Source organism: Mixophyes fleayi, chromosome 2, assembly GCF_038048845.1.
Source record: "Mixophyes fleayi isolate aMixFle1 chromosome 2, aMixFle1.hap1, whole genome shotgun sequence".
Taxonomy (NCBI): Eukaryota; Metazoa; Chordata; class Amphibia; order Anura; family Limnodynastidae; genus Mixophyes; species Mixophyes fleayi.
The window spans coordinates 331,315,204-331,341,984 of record NC_134403.1 but is presented as its reverse complement, the minus strand read 5'-3'; the positions used below and the strand labels follow the sequence as shown (position 1 = coordinate 331,341,984).

The 26,781-nt window shown below is 42.1% G+C and overlaps 1 protein-coding gene across 1 annotated transcript in view; it reads right to left on the bottom strand.

The window, feature by feature from the left end:
- Window positions 1–26,230, bottom strand: part of SSH2 (slingshot protein phosphatase 2) — a 196,049-nt gene extending 169,819 nt beyond the window's left edge. Inside the window, exon 1 of the mRNA XM_075196886.1 lies at window positions 25,963–26,230. Within this exon, the coding sequence (XP_075052987.1) occupies window positions 25,963–26,025 (63 nt within the window). The 5' untranslated portion in view covers window positions 26,026–26,230. The remainder of the gene's footprint in view (window positions 1–25,962) is intronic.
- Window positions 26,231–26,781: the final 551 nt, after the last annotated feature.

Sequence of the window (26,781 nt, the reverse complement as noted above, 5' to 3'; positions counted from 1 at the left end):
ATTGATTTTTCTTGCGCTCCCCTTCATTCCACGCAGTAATAGAGCGTTTGGGACAATTCACTTGTAATTGAATCGCCCCCATTATGCATGTCTTTGAACAGGATCACTAGTAGGTGTGTCAGATGATTCATCCTGTTACTTAAACCTTTGCACTGCTAGAGAATGCATTTCAACCACTGCGGTCTTCCAAAAATTACATTTTAACTATATTTTAATATATAGCCAAACTGTGAACATGTTTAAACAACCATTTCAAGTAATTGTTTTGTTTACATTTTTTTGTTGTGCTTTACAACATTCCAATGCACACATGAAAGCCTCCTTCCTGTACAGGACTGGTCTCTTTGTTCTCCCCAGAGCACGAAGCAGCACACTTTATTTCTGAGATAGTGGCATCAAACGAAGAGACAGAAAGAATACAAGGCTAACCATTTCATTACACTGTAATATTTATATATACTGTTTCTAATAAGTGACTGGTCCATTTTGGAACAAAAAAAACGCATTTTAATTATTAATGCGCAGCACATTGGTAGAAGTCCGTTCCAGAAACGTTTTAGTATAAGACAGTCTAGGTAGTCTATCTGCTAGGACCAGATGTACAGAAAAAACGTGGCACCTTATTGGATGGCCAAAGTCCAATGAGGTATTGTATTCACTGCACACCTCCAATCCTAACAGATTTATAATCACCTACCCAGACTTGTCCTAAGGTGCTAAATGCCATCATCTCCCTGTGATGTTTCTTAGCTTTGGCAAAACACCCCAATAACACAGTTGGTTTAACATCCATAAGAATGCAGCCTATACTTTTACCAAGAACATCACTGGAGGTATGAGGAACATGCCTCACTTATGTCACTACCTTCCACATTAATTCATAGCCCGAATATTGGGTCAGCCCACAAATCGACTGCCTCCACTGTCTGTAGTATTTTACCACATGGATTCCGGTAGGCCACCGTCTTGGACAAATCACAATTTTAAGTTGACCAAAACTATCGGCTGGTCTGATTTCTATAGTGTGAAAGTGGCTGCAATAAAGAGCATTGTATTTTGGCTGAATAGTGAATACAGGAAGAATACATGGCAGTAGAATGAGAACTGTAGAGGTACCTTTAAAAATCACTACAAAACAGCCAAAATAACAACTATTGTCACATCCCATTATGTGGTCAGGCTGCTTAATAGCAATAGCTGAAATGCAGACCGGTGTGACTGTGTATCTACAATAATCTCAGTTACCAGTGAAACAGATGATCGCTAGATTTGCATTTGAAGCTATAAAAGGGAGGTAAAAAAAAAAAGGCCAATGTGTAGCCACAATTCATATTTTCTTATTCATATTTCCTTTGTAACCAGACTACTCCAATCCATGCAATAATTACAATGCTGAAGATAGCAGTTTAAATCACCAAGGACACCTCTTTGAGAATCACCTTCTATACACAAAAGCATATTTACAGTGCTACCAAGAAAAACTCAGTGAACCAATAAAAAAAACAAAAAAAAACAACCTTTCCATGAAGAAAGCAGCACTTGTACCGACATAATGGTAGCGAGATCATATTAAACTATTGATGTCACACAGTAAAATGCTTTGCCATGTTCAGGCAGGTCAAGAAGAGGTGGAAATAGATTTGTCAGCATACACAGAACTAGAGCCTGGCAACCTCCAACAACACACAATCTCACTATATACATTCACATATGTCTACATCACAGAAACGCATGAGGAAAGAGCTCAGCAGTACACTCTATTATTAAAGTGTCTCCCTTGTCAGCATACAATGCAGGCAGCCATTTTGTAGGAGGAAACAGTATTAACGAGTATACAGTCTATCAATTCATTAGTAACCATGGACATCACTGAGAAACGAATGACAAATCTCTTATCCCCTAGTGAACAGGAAACCTGTATTAACACATTTGTTTAAGCCACAAAATGGCCGCTTCTACTGTAAATAGGTGTTTATATATTAACAACTATTTATATCTTCAATCTATATAATGGCATGTATAAATGCTTACACTAGCCACAGAGGAAAATATATAGGCTAGATAATAATACAACTATTACGAATCTATATCAGATTTAGACAATTTGGTCTAACCAGCTGTCCTGAAGCTATAAATCCCAGCATGTCCCAAAACCTGGCAGGGCATACTGGGACTTTTAGTACCACAGCAGCTGGAAAGTCACAGGTTGACTCATTTATAGCAACAGTGGATCCATCACTCACTGCTGTACATGAAGCATTACTCGTTCCCATGTCTGGTTACATTTTTGTTACCCCATGTGTTTATATTTAGTAACAAAATGTGTTGTGGTCGAGTGTACCCATAACACTGCTGCCAACGTTTCCCATGACAAAGCCAAGACAGAAAATTCTCTTTAAATCTAATCTTAAGAGACAATATTAAAAAAGACAATAGACTCTATATTGGTGTGGATCACCGGAAAGTCAGTATCTTCTTTAGAAAAAAAAAAAAACATAATACAGATTCTTTGGCAAGCCTATTGTCTGACTCCTTCATGTAGAAAAATGAAAATCCAGGACTGAAGCCAAGAGTACTACTGCCTGGCATGAGTCATAAAGCACTTATTTTACATTTACCAACAGAATTGGCTACTACAGTATGTGTAATTAAGGAACATGTATACTGACAGCTTTACATGATTAAAAAAAAACCAAAACATGTCATTAGTGAATCAGCAGTTTTCTACCATGCTGAATAGAACATGGTATGAAAGGAGAAATGTTAGTGCACCTGTACCTACAAACAATTGAGGCCTGAACTAATGATCAACTCAATATCACTTTTTGCCTCATTAGTTCCTAGTGATTTGATGGGCTTCATTCTTCATTCTCATGAATATTGATTTAGTCGACAAGATGGCTGCCCGAGTAGGCAATAGGAACACTTTATTAATTAAATGAGGGTGCAATGCATTAATGCTTTTTCCAACGCCAAGTATGGGATGCTGGCTGAGGTAAGATTTATAGTATGACTGTTTGCAGCAACAATAATGTCCTTCTCTCCCCTTCTCATCACACACCTACAAAATCAGCAGAGGATTATTCATCACTACTGACACTGCTTCCGCCAAGACATCCCCGAGTCATATCCCGCGTCTTGTCACCTATCCCATCAGGGAAACATTGCCTGTGGCAGATGGCATGTGTGAACCGGGCCATACAAAACAGGCTGAACCTCTAATATAATTGAAAGATTTTAGTATTAATCACATCTGTTAAATCATTACATCTGATGAGGCCTGTAATTGTCTGCATAGGCAATAACTCAGAGCAGCAACAGTCAAACAAGGCAGCCTTGAGAACCAGTTTGGCAGTACAGACGGGGCTAAACGATTATTATTGCCAGACAAGGATTCAAATTATATGTGAATAATTGAAGGCTATTCAATCGGTTAGAACAAAAAGATCACGTGCACGGTACGCCTCACAAGGAGGCGGAGAGGGAGAACGGTGCACGGTACACCACACAAGGAGGCAGAGAGGGAGAACGGTGCACGGTACGCCTCACAAGGAGGCGGAGAGGGAGAACGGTGCACGGTACACCTCACAAGGAGGCAGAGAGGGAGAACGGTGCACGGTACGCCACACAAGGAGGCAGAGAGGGAGAACGGTGCACGGTACGCCTCACAAGGAGGCAGAGAGGGAGAACGGTGCACGGTACGCCACACAAGGAGGCAGAGAGGGAGAACGGTGCACGGTACGCCTCACAAGGAGGCGGAGAGGGAGAACGGTGCACGGTACACCACACAAGGAGGCAGAGAGGGAGAACGGTGCACGGTACACCACACAAGGAGGCGTAGAGCGAGAACGGTGCACGGTACGCCTCACAAGGAGGCGGAGAGGGAGAACGGTGCACGGTACGCCTCACAAGGAGGCAGAGAGGGAGAACGGTGCACGGTACACCACACAAGGAGGCAGAGAGGGAGAACGGTGCATGGTACACCTCACAAGGAGGCAGAGAGGGAGAACGGTGCACGGTACACCTCACAAGGAGGCAGAGAGGGAGAACGGTGCACGGTACACCACACAAGGAGGCAGAGAGGGAGAACGGTGCAAAGTACGCCTCGCAAGGAGGCAGAGAGGGAGAACGGTGCACGGTACGCCTCACCAGGAGGCAGAGAGGGAGAACGGTGCACGGTACGCCTCGCAAGGAGACAGAGCGAGAACGGTGCACGGTACGCCTCGCAAGGAGACAGAGAGCGAGAACGGTGCAAAGTACGCCTCACAAGGAGGCAGAGAGCGAGAACGGTGCACTGTACGCCTCGCAAGGAGGCAGAGAGGGAGAACGGTGCACTGTACGCCTCGCAAGGAGGCAGAGAGGGAGAACGGTGCACGGTACGCCTCGCAAGGAGGCAGAGAGGGAGAACGGTGCACGGTACGCCTCGCAAAAAGGCAGAGAGCGAGAACGGTGCACGGTACGCCTGGCAAGGAGGCAGAGAGCGAGAACGGTGCACGGTACGCCTCAAAAGGAGGCGGAGAGCGAGAACAGTGCACGGTACGCCTCAAAAGGAGGCGGAGAGCGAGAACAGTGCACGGTACACCATACAAGGAAGCAGAGAGTGAGAACAGTGCACGGTACGCCTCACCAGGAAGCGGAGAGCGAGAACAGTGCACGGTACACCACACAAGGAGGCGTAGAGCGAGAACGGTGCGCGGTACACCACACAAGGAAGCGGAGAGCGAGAACAGTGCAGGGTACACCACAAGGAAGCGGAGAATGAGAATGGTGCATGGTACACCTCACAGGGAAGAGAACTCTATTGAGCTGTCTTTTGTACCCCCATTTAACAGGTTCGGGTCAGTTTTGATTTGCATAAATTCAGCTATGTCAAATCATGTCCATTTATTTTTACAGCCACCTGAAGTAAAGAGGGTGGATGACAACATTCACATTCTAGAGAACAACCTTTAGACCTGTAAGATTTATGGCGTTATAAAAAAAAAATAAAAAATTGTAATATGAATAGTACTCTGCAAGTTAACTAGAAGATATTTCAGTTATATATATGTTTCTTTCTTGGGAGGCTCTCCGGTTATTTTTGTATTTCTAGGATATATACCACTTTTCCACAGTGCAGCCCTTTTCTCTCCTTTGTAGATCATTAATACGACTTCTCTATACAGCCATTATGGCTAACTTGGCTAGGCACAGGGATTATTGACACCTACGCAAAGATAAAACTCAAAAATAAAAATCTATGGACATAAGATTGCAGAAAACAAATGTCTGACCATGCAGACAGTGCACATATCCACCCCAGTCATGCTTCATCACTCACATTCCTATCAGTGTGTATAGGAATAAAGTATATGGGCTGCACGGTGGCTTAGTGGTTAGCACTTCTGCCTCACAGCGCTGAAGTCATGAGTTCGATTCCAGACCATGGCCTTATCTGTGAGGAGTTTGTATGTTCTCCCTGTGTTTGCGTGGGTTTGTTCTGGGTGCTCCAGTTTCCTCCCACACTCCAAAAACATACTGGTAGGTTAATTGGTTGCTATTAAATTGACCATAGTCTCTCTCTGAGTGTGTGTATGTGTATGTTAGGGAATTTATACTGTAAGCTCCAATGGGGCAGGGACTGATGCGAGTGAGTTCTCTGTACAGCGCTGCAGAATTAGTGGCACTATATATAGCTGATGACGATAATAAAAGTACAACTGAAACCCCAAAACAGATCCATGTATGCAAGGCATTGCATGTCATAAAGCAGTGCTAAGGAGCAGAGGACATCTGGTATGGATTTGGCCTACTCTGCACTGAAACTGAAAGGTCCACATTGGAGAACATTTTTGAAAATATTTTTCTAGTTACAGTTTAGAAAATGGAAGCACACATCCGATTGGTTGCTGTGGGGAGACCGCATTTTCTTCATAGTTACCTGTGGTACAGTTTTGTTTTGTTTTTAAATCCAGTATTTTTGGGGGCGTGGCCTGGCGGAGCATGGTGTAGGTTGCAGATACCGGAGCTCCCCAGCCTAAATATCCTGATCGGACATCCTGATGACCTGTAACTCTCTCTTACCGCAATAATTTTGTGGGGGAACTGTCCTGGCACTAGCAGAGGCAAGTTTGGTGTATGTTGGAGGATCAGGACGGCTGTGAGAGTCACGAGTGACCGGAGCGCTGCTGAGGCGGAACCTGTTGGCGGGGAAAAGACTGAACTCTAGCCGGAGAGTAAAACACTGAAATACATACTTGTTCAGAGTGGCTCTGTAGAGAGAAGATATCTGGCAATTGGAAAGGAGTGGAAGGTCAGTACTCGGGTTCCCGCCGTGAAGTGGTTTGAGGCGCCATCTTGGGAGAGTATTGTCGGAGGGAGGCAGAGTATATACATCTCTGTATGAGTAAAGGCTCAGCTGGTAAAACCTATGTGGTGTGGGACTGCTGTTTGTGCCACAGTGAAGAGAATACTAGGTGTATCTGAAGGTTCTCCCTCTGTGAAGTGCCTGAATACAGGAGCTGCCTGAAAGTACATGTGTCTCAGTGATCACTTAACATAGTGCTTTTATCTACATTTGAGACATCCAGGGTGCTGTGGATTTGAGGACTGGGTGTTCTGCTATAACATCGAGTTTATAAGCTGAGCTGTAAGTGAATAACCTAAGAGTGCAACTATCAACATCTGGGCATAGCAGGTGCCATCATGGGAAAGCACGCTGCAAGTAACACTGCTGCCAGCAAGCTGGAGAAATATGCTCGCACTAATCCTGCTACAGCGGCAGGGGGAGCTCCTGCGTCTGAGCTGCGGGTACCCCAGTCTTCTACAGACGCAGAAACACCTGCTGATTCTACTCTTCAGGAGGTCCTGAAAGCCATTGCTGCCTCTGAAAAGAAGGTAATGGATAAAATCGGAGAAGTGCAGGTTGATTTGTCATTGATGCGGCAGGACTTTCAGAAAATTAGGGAACGTGTGTCGGAGACAGAGGCTCGCATATCTATACTTGAAGATACTACAGTCCCTTTACCGCAGAAGGTTGCCGGTCTGGAGGCTCAGATGGTGTCAGTTAGACAGAAAATGTCAGATATGGAGGGTCGCCTCAGACGCAGTAACATTCGACTGGTGGGTCTCCCTGAGAAGGCGGAGGGAAATGCTCTGAATGCTCTGGAGACATTTCTTGAGAACTGGATGATCCAGCTATTCGGCAGAGAGGAGTTCACGGCCCAGTTTGCGGTGGAAAGGGCACATCGGATCCCGACACAGAGACCACCTCCTGGTGCACAGCCGCGCACATTTATTGCCAAGATGTTGCATTATAAAGATCGGGATGCTATCCTGCGATTGGCTCGGATTAAGGGCCCCCTGATGCATGAAAACCAGAGAGTTGCTGTATTTCCTGACCTTTCGGTGGATGTGCAAAAAAGCAGAGCACAATTTATACAGGTGAAACGTTGTCTTCGTGAAATGCAATTGCCATATGCTATGCTCTTCCCGGCAAGATTTAGGGTGATTGCAGATGGGACTACCCTTTTCTTTGGATCATCGTCTGAGGCGACTCACTGGCTGGATAGGAGAGCTCCTAGTGGTCTTCGTCCGGATTGAAGATGCTCCTGGTGATGTATTGGTCTATTGAACTGAGATGATACCACTAAGGACTATGTGCCTTTGATAGCTATAATGTTTTGGATAATATATATCACTTGGATGTATGTTTATACAAAATTGAAATACTGTCATTAATACTGTAGGTATTTGGATACTTATATGTTATGTATAAGGTGATAGTATTTGAAACTGCTGAATTCTGTTGTTGGTGCTAATAGATAGGAGGGTTAGGGGAGTACTAGGGGTGAATTTGTGGGTTGGGGAGCTTCCCTTGCTTAAAGGGTCGCGGTCTCCCTCTTCTTTTTTTTCAGTGCATATAGGTATCTCCATAAGTACGGGGAGATAGGTGTGTGCGTTGTCTAAGGAGATGAGGGATAGTTATAAGGGGATCCAGGTATGTCTGAGTTGGGGGTGGATATACGGGGAGGGGGGTTGTTTGAATAGGGTAGGGAGGGATGAGTTCTTACAATACAGTGACAAGTATGGTACTTTATCTTTATACAAATGCTTTCGGATGTTGAGACTGTCTATCTTGGTAAATGCTAATGTGGCTGGTTGGTGGCTGGGTGTCTGCCTGGGCTGGAAGGGGTTGACGGTTATGGTAAGATGCTTCATGTGTATTCCCTTGTGCTATGGCGACTGGGAAGGTGAATAAGGGGTCTATAAAAATCCTGACCTGGAACGTACGTGGTCTAAACGATAAAATTAAACGGTCTTTGGTCATATCCCAATTGAAAAAGTATGAGGCAGATGTTATATGTTTAACTGAAACTCATTTAGTGGGAGGTAAAGTGTTGGCCCTTAAGAAACCGTGGGTTGGATGGGCATATCATGCTACTCATACGGGCCATTCCAGAGGGGTATCTCTCCTTATACGAAAGAAAGTAAATTTTATTCTGGAAGTGGTGGAGTCGGATCCATTAGGTCGATATGTTTTTGTAAGGGGCTGCTTCGATTCCAAACGTATAAACCTGCTATCAGTCTATGTCCCCCCTCCCTATAGTGGTGAGGTCCTAAAAAAGTGCAGTGATTTTATTTCTCTGTCTCCTGATACTCCAGTGATCTGCTGTGGGGATTTCAATAATGTGTTGGATTCTAATGTTGACAGGTGGAGGGAGGTGGGGGATAATACACATGCTAAGAGATCAAAGTTTGCTGATTTGGTGGCAGAAATGGGTTTGGTGGATGTGTGGCGCCTGAGGCATCCGGCAGAGGTTTGTTTCTCATGTTTCTCCACTTCATAACGCCTTCTCCCGAATTGATCTAGGACTTGTATCGGGGGAACTGCTGCCGGCTGTCTCTGGTGTCGCATATTTGCCAAGGGGAATTTCAGATCACTCTCCATTGATATTAACAGTTGAACTTAATGTTTCTCGAGGTCAAGCATTCTGGAGGCTTAACCCCTTTTGGTTGACATTATTACAGGATGGAAATATTTTAGAGTCCCAATGGGAGGAGTACTTTGCTACCAATGTGGATACAGCAGCCCTGTCTGTCGTTTGGGATTCCTTTAAGGCGTTTTTAAGAGGCTCTTTAATTAGAAGCATCAACTGTTTCAAGAGAGAATCTAGGCTGAAAGGCGATAGATTGGAAAAAGAGGTTGTGCGGTTGGAGGAAGTATATCTCTCTTCTCATGCGGTTTCTGATAGGATGGCTTGGTTAACAGTACAGAGAGAGTGGTCGGATTATTTGCTAGATAAATCAAGGCGTAAGTTGTTATTTGCTAAACATACACAATACTTTGAAGCGGATAAGTGTGGTAGGTTTTTAGCTTATTTAGCTAGGTCTGAAAGGGCGGCGACTGTAGTGGCGGGGATTACTGATACTTTGGGTGTCGTACATACCGTGACTGAAGAGATTAGTGATGTTTTCTATACGTATTTCAAAGAGGCTTATACGTCAAGAGCTGAGTACTCAGACTCTGATTTAGATACGTTTCTGGCGGCTGTTTCCATACCCGAACTGAGTATAGATGGTAGAGAAAGTTTGGAATTGTCAATTTCTGATGAGGAGATTGTAGCTGCAATATCATCGTTCCCAAACGGTAGGGCTTCGGGCATAGATGGGATACCCATAGAACTGTATAAGAAACATTTGGGTTTTTTTGTGCCTCGCCTGAAGGACATGTTTACAAGTTTTAGAGATCAGGGGTGTGTGTCTCCGTCTATGTCTGAAGCCATTATAGTTCTTATCCCTAAAACGGGAAAGGATCCCTTGTTTCCAGAATCATACAGACCGATATCGTTACTGGCAACGGATATTAAGATTTTAGCAAAAATTTTGGCGACACGGTTGAACCGGGTGATTAGTGAAATAGTGCATCCTGATCAAACCGGTTTTATGCCAGGAAAATCTACGGCCATAAATCTGCGAAGGCTTTTTTGTCATTTACAGTTGCCCCATCCTGCGGAGGAGGAGGCGGTGGTGGTGTCCTTGGATGCTGCTAGGGCCTTTGACTCTGTGGAGTGGAGGTACCTGTGGGCGGTGCTTTTGAAATTTGGGTTTGGACCATTTTTTATTCAGTGGATTAGACTTTTGTATTCTTGTCCTACAGCTAGAGTCTGTGTAAATGGCTTTATGTCCCGCCAGTTTGTTATGGGCAGAGGTACCAGACAGGGATGTCCCCTGTCCCCTGCTCTGTTTGCCCTTGCCATAGAGCCATTGGCATGTGTGGTAAGAATGCAGCCAGATATTACTGGTTTAAGGATGGGCTGCAGGACGGACAAGATTGCCCTTTATGCAGATGATATGCTACTTTTTTTGTCATATCCTGATAAATCGTTGCCAAATCTACTCCATGTGGTTTCGGTGTTCGGTAGATACTCGGGACTTTTGATTAACTGGGATAAATCTAGCGTAACTCCGATCAGGGGAACCTGCCCTACGGGCCAAGTTCTGCAGACTTCTCTTAAATGGACTCCGGTATTTAAATATCTTGGTATCTGGATTTCTAGTGATATGGGTCAGTATATTCAGCGTAATGTTCAACCTCAGATTGATTATCTTAAGAGCCGAGTTGGGGTGTGGAAGCAGCTGCCACTGTCGGTCACAGGTAGAATTAATCTGGTCAAAATGATAGTTCAACCAAAGTTTCTGTATGTTTTGCAGCAGTCGCCGGTCTATATCCCCCATAGTACATTCCGTTACATAGAACGTCTTATGGCCTCTTTGATATGGGCGGGCAGGAGGGCAAAAGTTAAACTCACTACTTTATATCGTTCTCGAGGATCGGGGGGCTTGGCTTTGCCGAATCTACGGCTTTATTATTTTTCCTCCCAGTTAGCACATATTGAAATTTGGTTTAGGTCAAGGCTGGGTCTAGACTTGCATGATTTTTTGGTTTCTGAGACAGGATCTAGTCATACACGTGTGCAGTTTCTTCTGGCCGGAAGAAAAGTTGGGAGGGACCCCCCTTTATTAATACAGGCCATGAAGGTTTGGAGATTGTCGTCCCAGATTGGAGGGGGATTGGATCTAGATCCATGCACTCCACTATGGGACAATTTGGATTTTGGAGAACTGATTAAGATGGAGGGGGCTGGAGCTTGGCGGAACTACAATATAACACACATTGGACAATTGTATGAGAACGGTATATTATATTCATTTGAACAACTTCAGACACTACATGAACTACCTAGGGGTTACTTTTATAGATATTTGCAATTAAGACATGCTCTGGCCTCGCAGTTTCGGGAAGCTACCCCGAGCTTTAACGCAGATTCCTTAAGGGTGCAACTGTCAAGGTTGGGCCAGAGGCGGAAAATCTCTTTTTTGTACTCAATTTTGGTGGAAGGATCTGGCGAAGGGGGCTTGCCGGAGCTGCGATGCAGGTGGGAGGGGGACCTGGGGCGTCTTAGTGATAAAGCATGGGGTATGGTGTTATGTAGCCCAAAGGAGGTCATCACATCAATTAGATTTCGCCAAGTTCAATTTTTTCTGTTACACAGAGCATATCTCACCCCTCTTCGGCTTTCTAAGTTCAGTGGTGGTCAGAAAGTGTTGTGTCCCAAATGTAGGAGCGAGGAGGGGGGCTTCTGGCATATGCTTTGGGAGTGTCCGCTGGTTTCATCCTTTTGGGGAGAAGTGGAGGACTGTATTAAAAGATTGGAGGTGGGAGTGATTGCCCTGAGTCCAAGGCTCTGTATATTCGGTTTAGGCCTGAACAAAAAAACTCGTAGACTCATTAGATTGCTTATCAATACGTTACTCATGCTGGCAAAGGTAGTGATAGCTAGGAAATGGATGGCACCAGAAGCTCCAACATTGAATAGCTGGATTGAACTTGTTAACGATACAGTTGGCCATGAAAGGTTCATGTATACCAGCAGGAATTTGGTGGATAAGTATGAAAGAATATGGTATAGATGGAGGATATCCCCGTATGTCACGGAGGGATTGAGGGAAGTGGAACTCTCCTGATTGAAGCTTGGGACAGACATCCAGCCACCTATTATGTTATTAAGATCAATGACTGTATCTTGTATTACCAAAGCTGTAACATTATTTCACTATATCTGGAAAAAAAAAAAAAATGTATATATCTTTACTTGGAAATGTGAATGTTAATGTTTTTTGTTTTTTCTAATTGCATGTTGTAAAAATACTTGACAATGCTTGTAACACTGTATGGGGTATAGTTGGGGGGATAGCCTACTGTGTTGGGCTTTTTTTGTTGTTTAAAGGAAAAAATACAATAAAATTTTACCTGATTTAAAAATCCAGTATTTTTATTGAAATTTTTTAAGATATAAACATACTAAACAACAAAAAGAAAAGAAAAACAATCGCATACATATCGGAATTAAATGACGGAATTTACAAGATTACATTAAAGCATAATAATAATAAATGTGCTATATTCATTCAGGATCATACATTGTAAATGCTTATACATAAGTATGTTACACATGCAGGGTTTATTACATGGACTCAGATACTTATTATAAGAACTGCGGTAGCCATGCATTTAAGTAGATAGAGCATCTGTACTAGATGACATAGGATAGAATGGAGACTCTAACCATCTGTACCATATATTCTCAAATTCCTTCAGAGCCTGTCTGCTAGTATAAACAAATCTCTCGTGCCTTATGGTGGTATTGACCAGTGCCTTCCAATTTTTAACCGTGGGACTCGTCGGGGCCAACCACAGCCTCGCTATACACACCTTAGCCAACATCAATAACTGTGAAATGTACATTTTTGTCACTTTATTAACTTTCCCCTTCAATCGGAGCCCAAAGAGACAAGTGGCCGGTGAACTAAGAGACACTTCAATGCCAGTAACCTGAATACATCTCCTGATCCTTCGCCAGAAGATTTGTATACATGAACACTCCCATAGAAGGTGCCAAAAGTTAGCATTGATCGAATTGCATTTCGGACAGTTAGGGGTAGCATCCGGGCGAAATTTTGCCAATCTAATAGGGGTAAAGTAGGCCCTGTGTAAGATAAACACCTGTATTTGTTGAAATTTTAATGATGAAGTATAACCTTTAGTACTGTCTGTAACCATTTCCCACTCCTTGTCTGATAAAGGGCAAATATCTATTTCTCACCTGTGGTACAGTTTACATAAGTCCCCCTATATGTTCCAGTGATCGTGTTCTAGGAAACCGCACCTGACACTTTCCAGGCGTGGATTCAGAAATGTTAGTGCTGACAGATGCACCTGCCATTTTCCGTAGGCTGTATAGCCATGCATGACTCCTCTGAAATTTAGGAACCTCCTGAAAATTCCGGGAGAGTAGGCAAGTTTGGACAAAATACAGTCCTGGAATGCTAATTGGAAACAGTCATACTTTCATTTCCATTATCGAGTCAGTGGGGCAAGGAGCATGGTGACACTAATTTCATCATCGCACCCCTGCTCACTCAGTGTGCTCAGAGGTAGGGGTGCTTGATGATGCAATTTGAGTGATCATGGTGCACCCACTAGGTAGGCTGCTGTAGGCTCCTATGGCTAAAATAGATATTCTGTAAAATGAAAACACAAATATGCTGAATCATTTCAGGTATAATATTTAAGCCCAGTAATACACAGGCTTACATATATATCACTGTGATTATTATGCAGGATATGATTCAATTCTGGGCTTTTAACCAGTTTTAGGCATGCATTTACAGATACATATACACACACTCACTATACAGCTGTATGCAAATGTTTGGCCTACACTAGTCAAATTGCATGTTTCACTGAATAACTAACTGAAGGAAGCTAACATAACCGCTGCACAGCACGAGCTTCAACATGACATATTGGGCCAGATTCAAGTGAAAAGAGTCACGGAACTTTGGCATAGTTCCGTCCGTATTCAAATTCTAGCGTATCTTAAGATACATTTCCATTTGAATCTGGGTGTACATACGTTCTGCCTACACAGCACTTATCATACTAAGACAGAAAGAACAGATTGAAGTCTACGAACAAGCGTGTGTGCAATAAAAGGTCACATCTGAACGCATTATAAAATACACCAACAGCAGAATAATCATTAATACAAAATAAGGATTATTTGTTTTAAACTTTTTTTTTTTTCTTTAACATTAAATACATAAATAAGGATGCTTTGAATGTGCACTGCACATACAATGGCTTTTTATAGTCTACCTTACCTACATACACGTGTTCTGTGCTAGCTAATGGCATGCATACGTGTAGTTTTTAAAACAGACTATGAGGTGCCAGTCATCACTATCAGTGAGCACTTACTCCTGCCCTGTAGCTGGTGCAAATGATGCAGCTGAAACAGAGTACTTATGAGAAACCCAGGATTTGAACCAGCTGCGTCAGAGGGCCCTCGGCACGTCCTTACTGTACATTGTTAGTCTTCACCTTCATTCCCTCCTTCCACCTCTCAGGTCGTAGGCAGTCGGAAGTGTCATTTGTGTTCAGATATGATGCATTCATTGGTGCAAGATCCATTTTTGAGCATGAGCAGAGATATTTCACGAAAGATACTCAACGCAAATAGACGTACGTCCTAACGTGAATCAGGCCCATTGTGCACAAATACTGTTTGATTAATTTAACAGATTGAAAAATAAAAACGGAAAAAAGCAACACAAAAGTTTTGGGGTATTTTTTAGGCCTCAAAATGTTATGGACTCATGAGTCCTTAAACTAAGCCAGGTAAAGACCTTTCCAAAACTGAATACTCTAAAGCGTATAACCTTTCAAGATGTTATGCCTGCGCTCAAACCGACTCCACTAACCAGCCGGATGAGGACTTCAAAATAAAGAAAATTGACCGCTACAAAGCAGCAAAAGGTTATAGAGAAATATTTAAAGCCAGCATTGCGAAACATAAATTAAACAATTTCATAATTGCTCATAAACTAATCAGATGTCTATGACTGCATTAGTTTTTTTCTCACCATATGCATGCATAAACAAACACCTATGTTTATATATCTCACACGTGCAGAGCAATACATATACTGGGCCTCAACATACCATGCATACCTAGAAATTACAGTTTCATGTGCAGGACACGTCAGCCCATCCCCATTGTGTGAGAACAAGCATGCTGCAACCATGGGGACCAGAATATAGTTCCTATATGTGTAACACAAACTCTTCCTTCCCATGCAACCTTGGCAGGAAAGACAGACCTGTACATGTCCACATTCACGATACTCCATCAGATATACAGACCCTGTACAACTGATAACATATCCAATTACAATTTTGGAAAAAAAAAATCTGTAGAAATACATTATGCAACCTACTTCTCTCTGCTGGGTACCACTGTCAAATAATATAGGGGGATGATGTGCTCGTTACAGTAAATTATAAGGATATTAGGAGTTGTTGCTGGGAATGAAGCCAGACGATTGTGTATTTCAAATTCTCAGCGCACCGATATTTAAAACGTCCAAATGCAGCGATAAATCATAAATCAAAGTACCATAAATAATTATTACATTACAATGTGTGTCGCTTGACTGCACATATAAATTATTAGTTTGAACTAAAAGTACATATGTAATATGATTTTTCAGCCATATGGAGAATGGGCAGAACGTATGTAAAATATACTCGCTGTACTGGACATTAATATATTGTGTATTCTTAAGCTAAACAATGTACCGCAAATAAATTACGTTTGTATATTTATTAAATCTAATCCACATACTGTCCCTAACCTTTGCTGATAGTTGCCATCTTTAAAAAGCTCCTTGGGAGTGCAAAGATTCTCTACGATATCGCTGAGGGACTGCAGAGTCTGACTGACAGATTAGTGTCCTAGGTAGATGAAAATACAACAAGCCCCCAACCATGGGCTGCGATTCCAGACACTGTTATAAAGGAAGACAACTGGCATGAGATGACTGCTTCTCTGTGCAAGGTTGTTTTGTCCTATACCAGCACCAGATTGAGCGCAGTCAGTCTGTAAAGCTGGGTACACACTACGTCCATGGACTGCATACACACTAGCCTTGTTTAAGACGATAAAGGGAAGGGCGGACGTCCCTTTAGCGACTTTTAACCCAATTGGACAATATGGTTCAGTTACCTTATATGTACACACTTGTTTTATAAGGATCCCCCACCCCCACCCCCAGCACAGTCACCCCTTTTCGATTGGTCTTCATGCAAGTCTTCTATTAGGAACATGTTGAGTTAAATGAAAAGGGGCCCATCAACCAATCTGTTTGTGTATGCCTAGGACTGTGAGGTCCAAGACTAAACAGCACATTTTATCTTATAAGTTTGGATTCCGCTGAATGATATACAAGGCTTTGCCATCATACAAAGTATATATTACATACACCAACATTATTTTTTTTTTAAGCAACGATTTTCAGCGATTTTTCCATTGGAATTTAAAACGGCAATTTTATTAAAGTCAAAATCCACCGTGGTGGCGGGGTTTTACAAACGCTCCTTTCTCCATACAATGAGATAAATGGAAGTTAAATGCATTTAAGTCAATGGAGTAACCTCAATGACTTCCCAAACACTGGCATTTGAACTGGCATTTTTTAAATTTTTTTTTTTTTTTTTTGGGGGGGGTTTCACACAAGTCAAACTCCAGCGAGAACCCGCCCTATGACAACAATATCTGCCCATCTTCTTTATCACTGCAACCCAGACCTATCCCATCAAACCCAGAAGTAGAGCAGATAATTATTGTGTGATGAACAGAGCTAAGAAGGCGACGGACCATTATTTCTGCTGTGTGGTTGGAGAAGGACTGGGAGAGTTTAAGAGAAAATTATGCTGGCGAAACAAGAGACAGTTTGTAGCCAAATGTTGAATGTTCCACTGAACTGTTTTGAAAACTATTCTCTCTACTGAAAAAGCCATCACTGAGGTCTAGGGTCACAGGGAACTAGGATTTAAATAATCATATCGAGCTGCCAGCATCTCTTACCCGATAACAATATCCTTAAAAGGTGTAATTATGTAAATCAAAGCCAAGCAGATTATCAGCGAGTCCTCCATTCAATCACCAAAAGTCTATTTATACAACTCTGCTCTTCTCTTAGCCTTGACTAGACCCATGTGACAGTATTATAATATACAGCCTTTATATAAAGTATTCACCACCAGTGCTTGTGCAAAATTTTGCCTGTGGAGAACAATTACACCTCTTTTAATGGGTTTTCTTTCCCAATAGATGTATTGCATAATTATTATATATGTACATATTTAAAATAGCAGTATAAACCCTCAGTACCCTCCTTAGTCACACAGCTCCCCCATAGCATCACACTCCCAGCATCACGCTTCATGGTATGTTCTTGGGGTGATGCACAGCGTTGGTCTTGCACCAAGTATAGCAGCAAGTCTTGAGGCAGAACAGCTTAATCTTGGTCTCATCAGACCCAGGGCCGGATTTACCACTAGACAACCTAGGCAATTGCCTAGGGCCCAGCGGTCCCCAGAGGGCCCTCCCAGGGCTGGTGGTGAGACCACCCTTTAAAAATGGGCCGCTACTTATGGGCCAGTGCTATATACTTGCTACCCCCCAGGCTAAAGGCTGCCAGCCAGCACCTGAATAGGGGTATATATTATGCTAAAAAACTATAGTGCTATGGATTTTTTCAGGGAGGGGGCCCCAAACCAGTATCTTGCGTAGGGCCCCATGAGGTCTAAATCCGGCTCTGATCAGACCACAGAAGCTTGCTCCACAAGGTATGATCCCGACATAATAATTGCATATCAATTTTCTTCAACAATGGTTTTCTTTCAGCATCTATCACTAAAGTACACATTTGGGGAGTACTCGGGCTTTGTTGTTGACTGAACAGTTTTTCCCATATCTACGCTATCAGAGTTGCCACATGCTTCTCGGTGGACATTGCCATATTTTCTTCATTTCTTTACGATATAATTTACTGTACTCAGGGGATTTAAACGTATTTGAAGTATTCTTATACCATTTCCTTAATTGACGCTTTCAATAACCTTCTCTGACATTTCCTTTGAATGTTCTGTGATCTTCATTATGAAGCTCTTTATTAGAAATGCACTTATCAATAGTGGCACCCTCACACACAGGTGTAATCATTTTGAAATCAATAAAAAACACTGTTTAATTGACAATTGTGAAATTTAGGCACTCCTGTTACCCATCTAGTATATTGGATGTGGTCCTCCAACACTTTTCCTTGGTACTGAGGTCACCTTTGAACTTTATACTCACTAATGGCAATGACATGTGAACATGTTTTTATAACATGAACACTGTGTGCTGGTCATGTATGGATGCAAAAAATAAAATAATATAATAAAGGCAGCACAGTGGCTCAGTGGTTAGCACTTCTGCCTCCCACCACTGGGGTCATGAGTTCAATTCCCGATCATGGCCTTATCTGTGTGGAGTTTGTATGTTCTCCCCGTGTTTGCGTGGGTTTCCTCTGGGTGCTCCGGTTTCCTCCCACACGCCAAAAACATATTGGTAGGTTAATTGGCTGCTATCAAATTGACCCTAGTCTGTCTCTCTCTCTGTCTGTGTGTGTGTTAGGGAATTTAGACTGTAAGCCCCAATGGGGCAGGGACTAATGTGAATGAGTCCTCTGTACAGCGCTGCAGAATTAGTGGCGCTATATAAATAACTGATGATGATGACGACGATAATAAAAGTTCATATGGTGATACCGCTTTCCCTCTTTAAGGCTTGATTCTTTTTGTTTCCTTCCAAGCTTTCAAATACAATATTGAATATATAAAAAGCTTACTAGATGCTTCATAAAAAAATAAAATATTTTAAGCTAGGAAGAGAAGCAACTACTAGAAGGCACACTGGCCTATCCTGTTTTTCATACCCCAAATCTCTTCCAGACTGCATTTTCATCCGTGCTCAATAAGGATTCTATTCTATGAAATCAATAGGATCATTATCTGGCAAGGTGTTGTTCTGGTGCCACGCACTCAGCAATATCAGTCCAGCTACCTGATAAACGGCTGCGATGGTACTGCGTGACCAGCTTTATACAGGAGTGTACATTGTTGATGAGCAAGCAGACATACTGGCTAGTGTGCCCCTTTCTCAAATAACACCAGTGTCCTCTCCAGCACCTATTTCCCGGGTGCTCCACCCAGCTGGTTTTACTTGCCACCCAGCTCTTGAAGTCTAACAAAGTCCTATTATAATAGAATAAACCATTGTTTCTCCTGTTATAACAGGCACTAGGTGACCAATACAGTTAGCAGTGTGTGTTAGACCACTGACCGGTCCTGGCAGGTGTGGGCAATAACCTCCAACATTTTTCATTATTTAAATATAATTACTATGACAAACTGCCCTCTGAATGAGCAGGCTCAATATTCTAATAAACAATTTATTGATACATTGTAGAACAGGGGGCCAGAGGAATGCACTTAGCTTCCATCGTAAAGAAGTGCAGTTAAGGTGGTATATCTAAGAGTTTTAGTATCTGGCAAGTCCTGGAAAATTGTTCCCCAATAACAAAGGACAAGCTCTCATTACAAAAACGACACACTAAGTTGGCAAACATTTTCTTAATTGTTCTCTGAACCTTGACCCAGTTTTTTGGACTAGGCAAGACTAGCCAATATACTGTCAAACATTACACAAGCAATGTTAGAACGTGACAATGACTACGAAACTGTGGTATTCTCCAAAAATTGCTCACTCGGCAGAAAATGGAAGTTAGCGGGGAACGCAGTCACAACAGTGATATGAAGCCCCTTATATTTGACAGAACAAAGAAAGCAGAGAACCCCAATGCGTACCATCCCTAGACAGCTCAGCTAATTGGCCTGATTTACAGCAAGAGCAGACAGTAGTTCTATAAAAAAAAAGAAACTGAACTAGAACTCTGTAGCACACAAATGCTGAATGGAGAAACGTCTTTAAGCATTTGTATCAACATATGCAGCACACTGCCATTAATCTTACACATAAATCTAGGTTTTAAGAACTGGCAGGATATTTTAAATGTACAAATCAATTTACTACACATAGTTGGTTGTCATAGTAACACAGCCGTAAGAGGCCTAGTCATATCTAAAGTACACGTTCAATAGCTCTGACTCCTAGTAAACTCTATACCAGCTCTGTAATGCATTTTGAAAAAATGACTTGTTTCAGGCACAAGTTTACACTTCATTAATTATGCAAGAATTTAGTTTTATGTTCAAGGTATATGACCAATGTGTAAGCAATTGGGTGATGAAATGCAAGTGTCAGTGCAAACACATGCTTGGTAGTGGATATTGGACTAAACAACACAGAATATTATCTTAATCATAATATTCTGCACCGTCAAACACTAATCACTGTTTTTTAGGAAGCATGCATGAGAAGCGGTAATGAGTTCTGCCATACTGGCATGGAAAGGGTGAATGACGATGGAAATGAAGATAAAGTATTCGCTCAATGTTCCAAGTACGGTTCATTAATTTAGGCCAGAATGGGAGCTAACCAGGAAAATAGTAACCCAGCGAGCAGTATAGATAATGAAAAAAAACAAAAAACACTAAGGGCTAGATTTACTAAGCTGCGGGTTTGAAAAAGTGGGGATGTTGCCTATAGCAACCAATCAGATTCTAGCTTTCATTTATTTAGTACATTCTACAAAATGACAGCTAGAATCTGATTGGTTGCTAGCCCTAAGTTATTTGACTGCACAAATCTGTAAAATAAAATAGTCAATTGAGCCATTCCCACCATTGTGGTCTAAAATTTTAACGATTCCCTTAAAACTTTATATCACAGCAACACTTAATTCTCATACATTAAGAAATCTGGATCACTTATACGGTTAGAGGCAAGAAGAAATCCTGAAAGGAACACTTTTTTTTTATTTTTATTGAAAGCCTGAAATGCAGTGCTTTCTCCCAAGTGCTAAAAAAAAAAAATGCTTGACTTTAAAAAAACGTGCACAAGGGAGCGGTACATGGTCCTCCTTGAGATAGGAAGGGCCCTAGTCCCCGACCTCCAGATCCAAAAGGACCCTTAGGGGGCAAGGGTCTTCAGACCCCCTTTTCCGCAAGGCTAGGGGGGTCCCTTTGGCCCTGGGATCCACCGAGGCTTCGCCCATGGCTCGACGGCTAGTCCACCCCCTAAGGGGAGGACCTATGATGCTTTCAGGGGGGCCGGAGCCTCAGGGCCGCACAGCCCCCCCCTAGATATTTTGGGGGGAGAGCCCATAAGGGCCTAACCCGCACTCCTAAAATCCGTGAGAAATAAAACATAAAAAAAATTAATCCTGCCTAGCCATCCTGAAATGAACACTACACTACCAACAAGGAGGTAGAAAATGTTGGCATCATTCAGATAATCCTATTGCCCAAGCATGTACTGTTTTATATACAACAAAATTCAAGGAAATAAAGTTGTAATGAACACACACATACACACCATAATTACACCAACACCAGGTAATAGAAATTCACCTTTTTAAAAACCTTTAATGATTCTGGATACATATTAAAACTAGCATGCAACAAAGTATAAACAAGACAGCCTAGTAAATATATTGGTAATATATTAATATTAACATGGATTTCAGTCTCTCTCATCCTTTCACACCCTGTTTTATACATTCTAACCAATGCATCTAGCCTCTTAGGCTTATTTAACTTTAATACACATCTGGTGTACATCTATTTGCACTCAAGAGTCTTACTGGGAAAAAAAAACCAAAAATCTTGAGTCTGTTAATATGAGCTTTTAATACAACACTAAAAAAAGCCAAGGTTAAAATAAATGTCAAAACAGATTTATATATTAATATTCTGTAAAAATGCCAAAAATGCTGAAATTGACCATGTGAAAAATAAAATAAACTACAACAGATCACCATGTACCACATAAAATTACTGTATGATAATCACCTTCCCACCCTCTACCAAAAGAAAAAACAAACAAATAGTTGCAGGATTTCAGGGTGACATTTGCGTACAATGCTCCCTTCTGGGAATCTGTCACTACCAAGCATGCGATTATATATACATCAATATTCAACACTTTATAGCTCAACTACCAGGAAGTGAAAAAAAGTTATAAAAATTGTTTGACATGGGGAGAAAAAAAAACAAAACAGCACAACCTATACAAAATGCTACCAGGCAAATCAATACGCTATTCTTAATAGTGGGCAATAATATCAGAGCTATATTAGTGCTTTATTAGTACAAAAAGAAAGTGGCCTACAGAGATTAAAATATCAACAAACCAATGTACAAAGCAAAAAAACAAACTAAAAAAAACAAAAACAAACAAACTTACTTTTCTTTGGACTAACGCAAAGCTATTTGGCAATTCTTATTTCCCTTCAAAATATAAATATTTACAGTAGGAAACTTAATTAAGATGCAGAGCAGCATAGACTTAGGCTAGGTACACGCTGAAGAATTTTCCGACCTACATGTTATCTACAACGATTTTAGCAACGACTGAAGGGCAGATCGCTCGGGCGATCCATGCGTACACACTGGACACATTTTAAACGATTAACGAAAGACGAACCGCCTGGGCAGAGACTTTTACAGTCATACTGTCGTGTTAAAAGATTTGGATTCCGTACACACTGAAACGACATATGTGGTTCCTGTAGCGATATCCCCAAGAAATTCAAATAATGGGCCGAGCATGTTCAATAAGAACCACTGAAAAACTCTGAAAAGAAGAAGGAAACACGTCATCTTCATTCATTCTGTAACACAGTTGTGTACAGGTTACATTCGTACACAACTGCACAGCAATGACATACACAACTTCTGTATTTCAAAAGTATGTGTCTCTATTCTATACTAACAAATACTGACAAAGGGGCATAATTATGGAGGCAGACATATGCTATACACATATAGAAAACAAAGCTACGTGTTTCTATTGTAGTTTGTACTGACAAAGGTGTACAATTAAACAAATAGACATACTATACACATCAATGCCGTAGACAACTACTATTGCTTTACTGTTAGAAGCACCTAATTAGGAATTCAGTGACCTGTGGACACTGCACCATGTGGGAGAGGTACAGGCATCAGAAATTTACATACACGCTCTCCCAAGAGAGTGGCAGCTCGAGGAACCATCGGCAGTTGGATCAATCGGAACGTTATACACATTACATGATCAGAAGGTGCACGATTGGCTTAGTGGTTAGCACTTCTGCCTTACAGCACTGAGGTCATGAGTTCAATTCCCGACCATGGCCTTATCTGTGTGGAGTTTGTATGTTCTCCCCGTGTTTGCGTGGGTTTCCTCCGGGTGCTCTGGTTTCCTCCCACACTCCAAAAACATTCTAGTAGGTTAATTGGCTGCTATCAAATTGATCCTAGTCTCTCTGTCTGAGTGTATATGTTAGGAAATTTAGACTGTAAGCTCCACTGGGGCAGGGACTAATGTGAACGAGTTCTCTGTACAGCGCTGGGGAATTAGTGGCGCTATATAGATGATGATGAAGGTGATTGGAACTAGATTATTAAACAGTACGACCAAACAAATGAACCGACAATCGACCACTTTGGGGCGACTTTCCACTATCGTGTAATTATACACACTGAACCGACATCCGAATGAACGGTCGCTTGTCGGCTGCTTTGCGCGATGATTGGATGAAAAAGCTCCAACGTGTACCTAGCCTAAAGCAGTAACATAGCAAGTATAAGTAGCTTTTAGCAGAAAAACAATGTCTCATACAGATGTAAAGGATAGCCTTGCCATTGACACACTACCCCCACGCTAGATATTGTAATGATTAATATTTGTATAGCAAACATCTTTTTTCACACTGGGAATAAACAAGGCACTACAAGGCCCGATTTTGACTGTCAAGGGGGTTAAGGTGAATAATAATCATATCCTTTCTTTACAGCATAGAAAGCATGCATCCTTCTGAGCATGACCCGAGAACCTTAAAAAGCATCATTGTCATTTTTTTAAACGCAAAAGTGCCGATGTGCTACATTAACAGGCCCTGTTTTGAAGGGTAGACCATGATTAAGGGCTCACTCTCTATCCATTATTCAGGTGATTTTTAAAAACAGAAGGAATGGTTTCTTATAGGTTCATTCTCACCACTGGGAATTAAACAACTCTACGTTTAAAATTTTAGAATGCAGTGCGCTCCATTTCTCATACATTAATGCATGCTACCATAAAAACAGAATGTATTGGTAAAAGTGCAATATATGAAATCACATAGAAAACACATCCCTACGTGTCTAAAGCACAGTTTAGTCTTAATTTGTTTTTAACCATTTTCCAGCATATATGTGTGAATGAGTGCTAAACAACGATATATTCTTCCCAGTGACCACCTATCATGAATTGTAATACAAGTTTAGCTGTGTAGCTAAATCATACTTTGAATTGAAATTGACATAATATTGCAATGACGCACGTGTTATATTTATTTCTGGCAAGGAAATTTACGAGCTCTTTGAAAGATTACGAGCAACATAAAATGTTACAGTATTTATTTAATACAGTAATTATTACTACTCTATAGTAAGACATTTGTAACAAATAAGGCAAATAAAAAACAATAGGAAGACATACATAGGCGCTAAAATCTAAAAACTCCAATAACTAGGCTGACAATTTACCAATTACCTATCCAAAGAGGGGTTTTGCCAACACCAACCACAGAAAAAAAGGTATACTCACAATTTATTGTGTTTTTTGTTTTGTACATACAGCACTGGCCTTAAGTGTGTTTTTGTGAACATTTGTTATATGGGTTTGGTCAAAAGCTGACAACATTAATGAGTTCCAGCCATTTGGCTTCACCAGCAAATGGTCAGATCTTTCCAATTTGGCCACCCATGTATTTATTCACAAAATATAGTTCATCAGCGATTAGGCCAAATATTCTGAATTGCAAAACAGACAAATCAGTATTGATATATTTTATAAAGGACTGTAACATAACATGGATTCAGCTGTCCAGCATAAAACTTTTTCCCAAGTGATCACAAACGGTTTTCATCTAGAGTTGCACATGAATAATATCATAAAATCCATTATATATAACCCAAAGGGAACATCCATCACCTACATCTATTTGGCAAGGACTTCTGTGAGGGATTGGCTACATGGCAAATTTTTACCTGCAATCGTCAATGGGTATCAACCACGTCTTTACACAATGTAATGAAAAGTGGTAATGTGTGGATCAAGAGCATAGTAACATATATTTAAAACCATTTTTTTGCAGGATTCAAGATAAAATATGATTAGCATCCCCATGTATAGCAGACAAGTAGCTTGCCCAATCTCACTAGATTCAGTTCTTCTTTGCTGATCAACGCTATAAAGCACATATCTGACACATGATTGACGGGTATGACAAGAGGTTCTGCAGAAGTTGCAAGTGTTTTCACTTTTGGATAGACTGACAAGCCACACCCTAAGGTAACCTCAAATAATTTATAAAACACCTCTAACTTAATATAATTGCACACATACACAAGAGATATAGCTGCCTTTGGTACAGCAGAAAGCCTTGGGTTCATAGTGACAGAGCAGCATAGGGCTGACAAGTAGATCCCTGTAGTGCACAATGACAGGGCGCCACAAACCTGCAGAGTGTGGCCACCAGAGTGGCAAACCCTACTGATTGCACCCCTGGGGGGCACAGTGACAGAGCAGCATAGGGCTGGCAAGTAGATCCCTATAGTGCCCAATGATAGGGCGCCACAAAGCTGCAGAGTGTGGCCACCAGAGTGGCACTACCCTACTGATTGCACCCCTGGGGGGCACAGTGACAGGCCTGGCCCTGGCATATCAAGGAAGGAAGCAAAGGATGGCGAAGACACAGCAGCAGCAGTAGCAGCAGCAGATCCAGCGCATGCGCAGTGAGGCGCCGGTGGACACTACAAGGCAGGAAGAGCTGGCAGTACCAGACAATGGGAGAGAACATTGGACCATCACCATCACTCACCGACACGCAGGGGCTGGAGGTCGTGCTGGGGGTGGGGGACCGCTGGACAGTAACCAAAGCCATCTAGTAGCTGAAGTAGCGCTGTAGTCGCGACGGGGCTGTCATTATTATCCCAGAAAATAATGGCGGTAGACCGGGACCCGGCTCCAGAGAAGAGATCCAGGAACTGCCAACGACGTGTCCGGGTGCTGTAATCCCTGAGGGTGCCGGCGGAGACCCTCTGACACCCGCCGCCTCTATCCACACACACTGGGAGAAGAGGCAGCAGCGGTGTGTGTATGCCTGGACTGCGCAGGCGCAGACTGTCAGCCGTCACTTAGCCACACCCGTTCAACCCTTCCGGCGCTGGAGCAGCGAGTAACCCTAACACATAACATGCTGTGGCTGGAGATATAACCCCCCTGTCCCACGTTCCCGCAGCCAGACGAGCCTCCCGGTGACCGCAATATGCTTAGTAACCCCTGCTGTGCCGGATTGTCAGTCATTCCCTTATGTACTCGGCTGGCTGTCGCTTCTAAACGGCAAGGAAGGGGTGGTTAACCTTCACGCTGCCGTGCAAACCTGTGATCGACAATCAGTAGTATTGCCAGTGCCTAATAGGTGATATCATTATACAGTGTGTGTAGATCACATCCCATCGGCGTCCCTGGGGAATGGAAATGACGAGGAATCATTTTTATGAATACATATTATTACTGAGGGGAAACAGTAGTATACAAGGTCATATGGTTAAAAAAGGCAGAGTCCGATTAAACTTCATCCAATATATAAACATGATATAAATCCATGTCAATTATAGATGATAATGGAGACGTATAG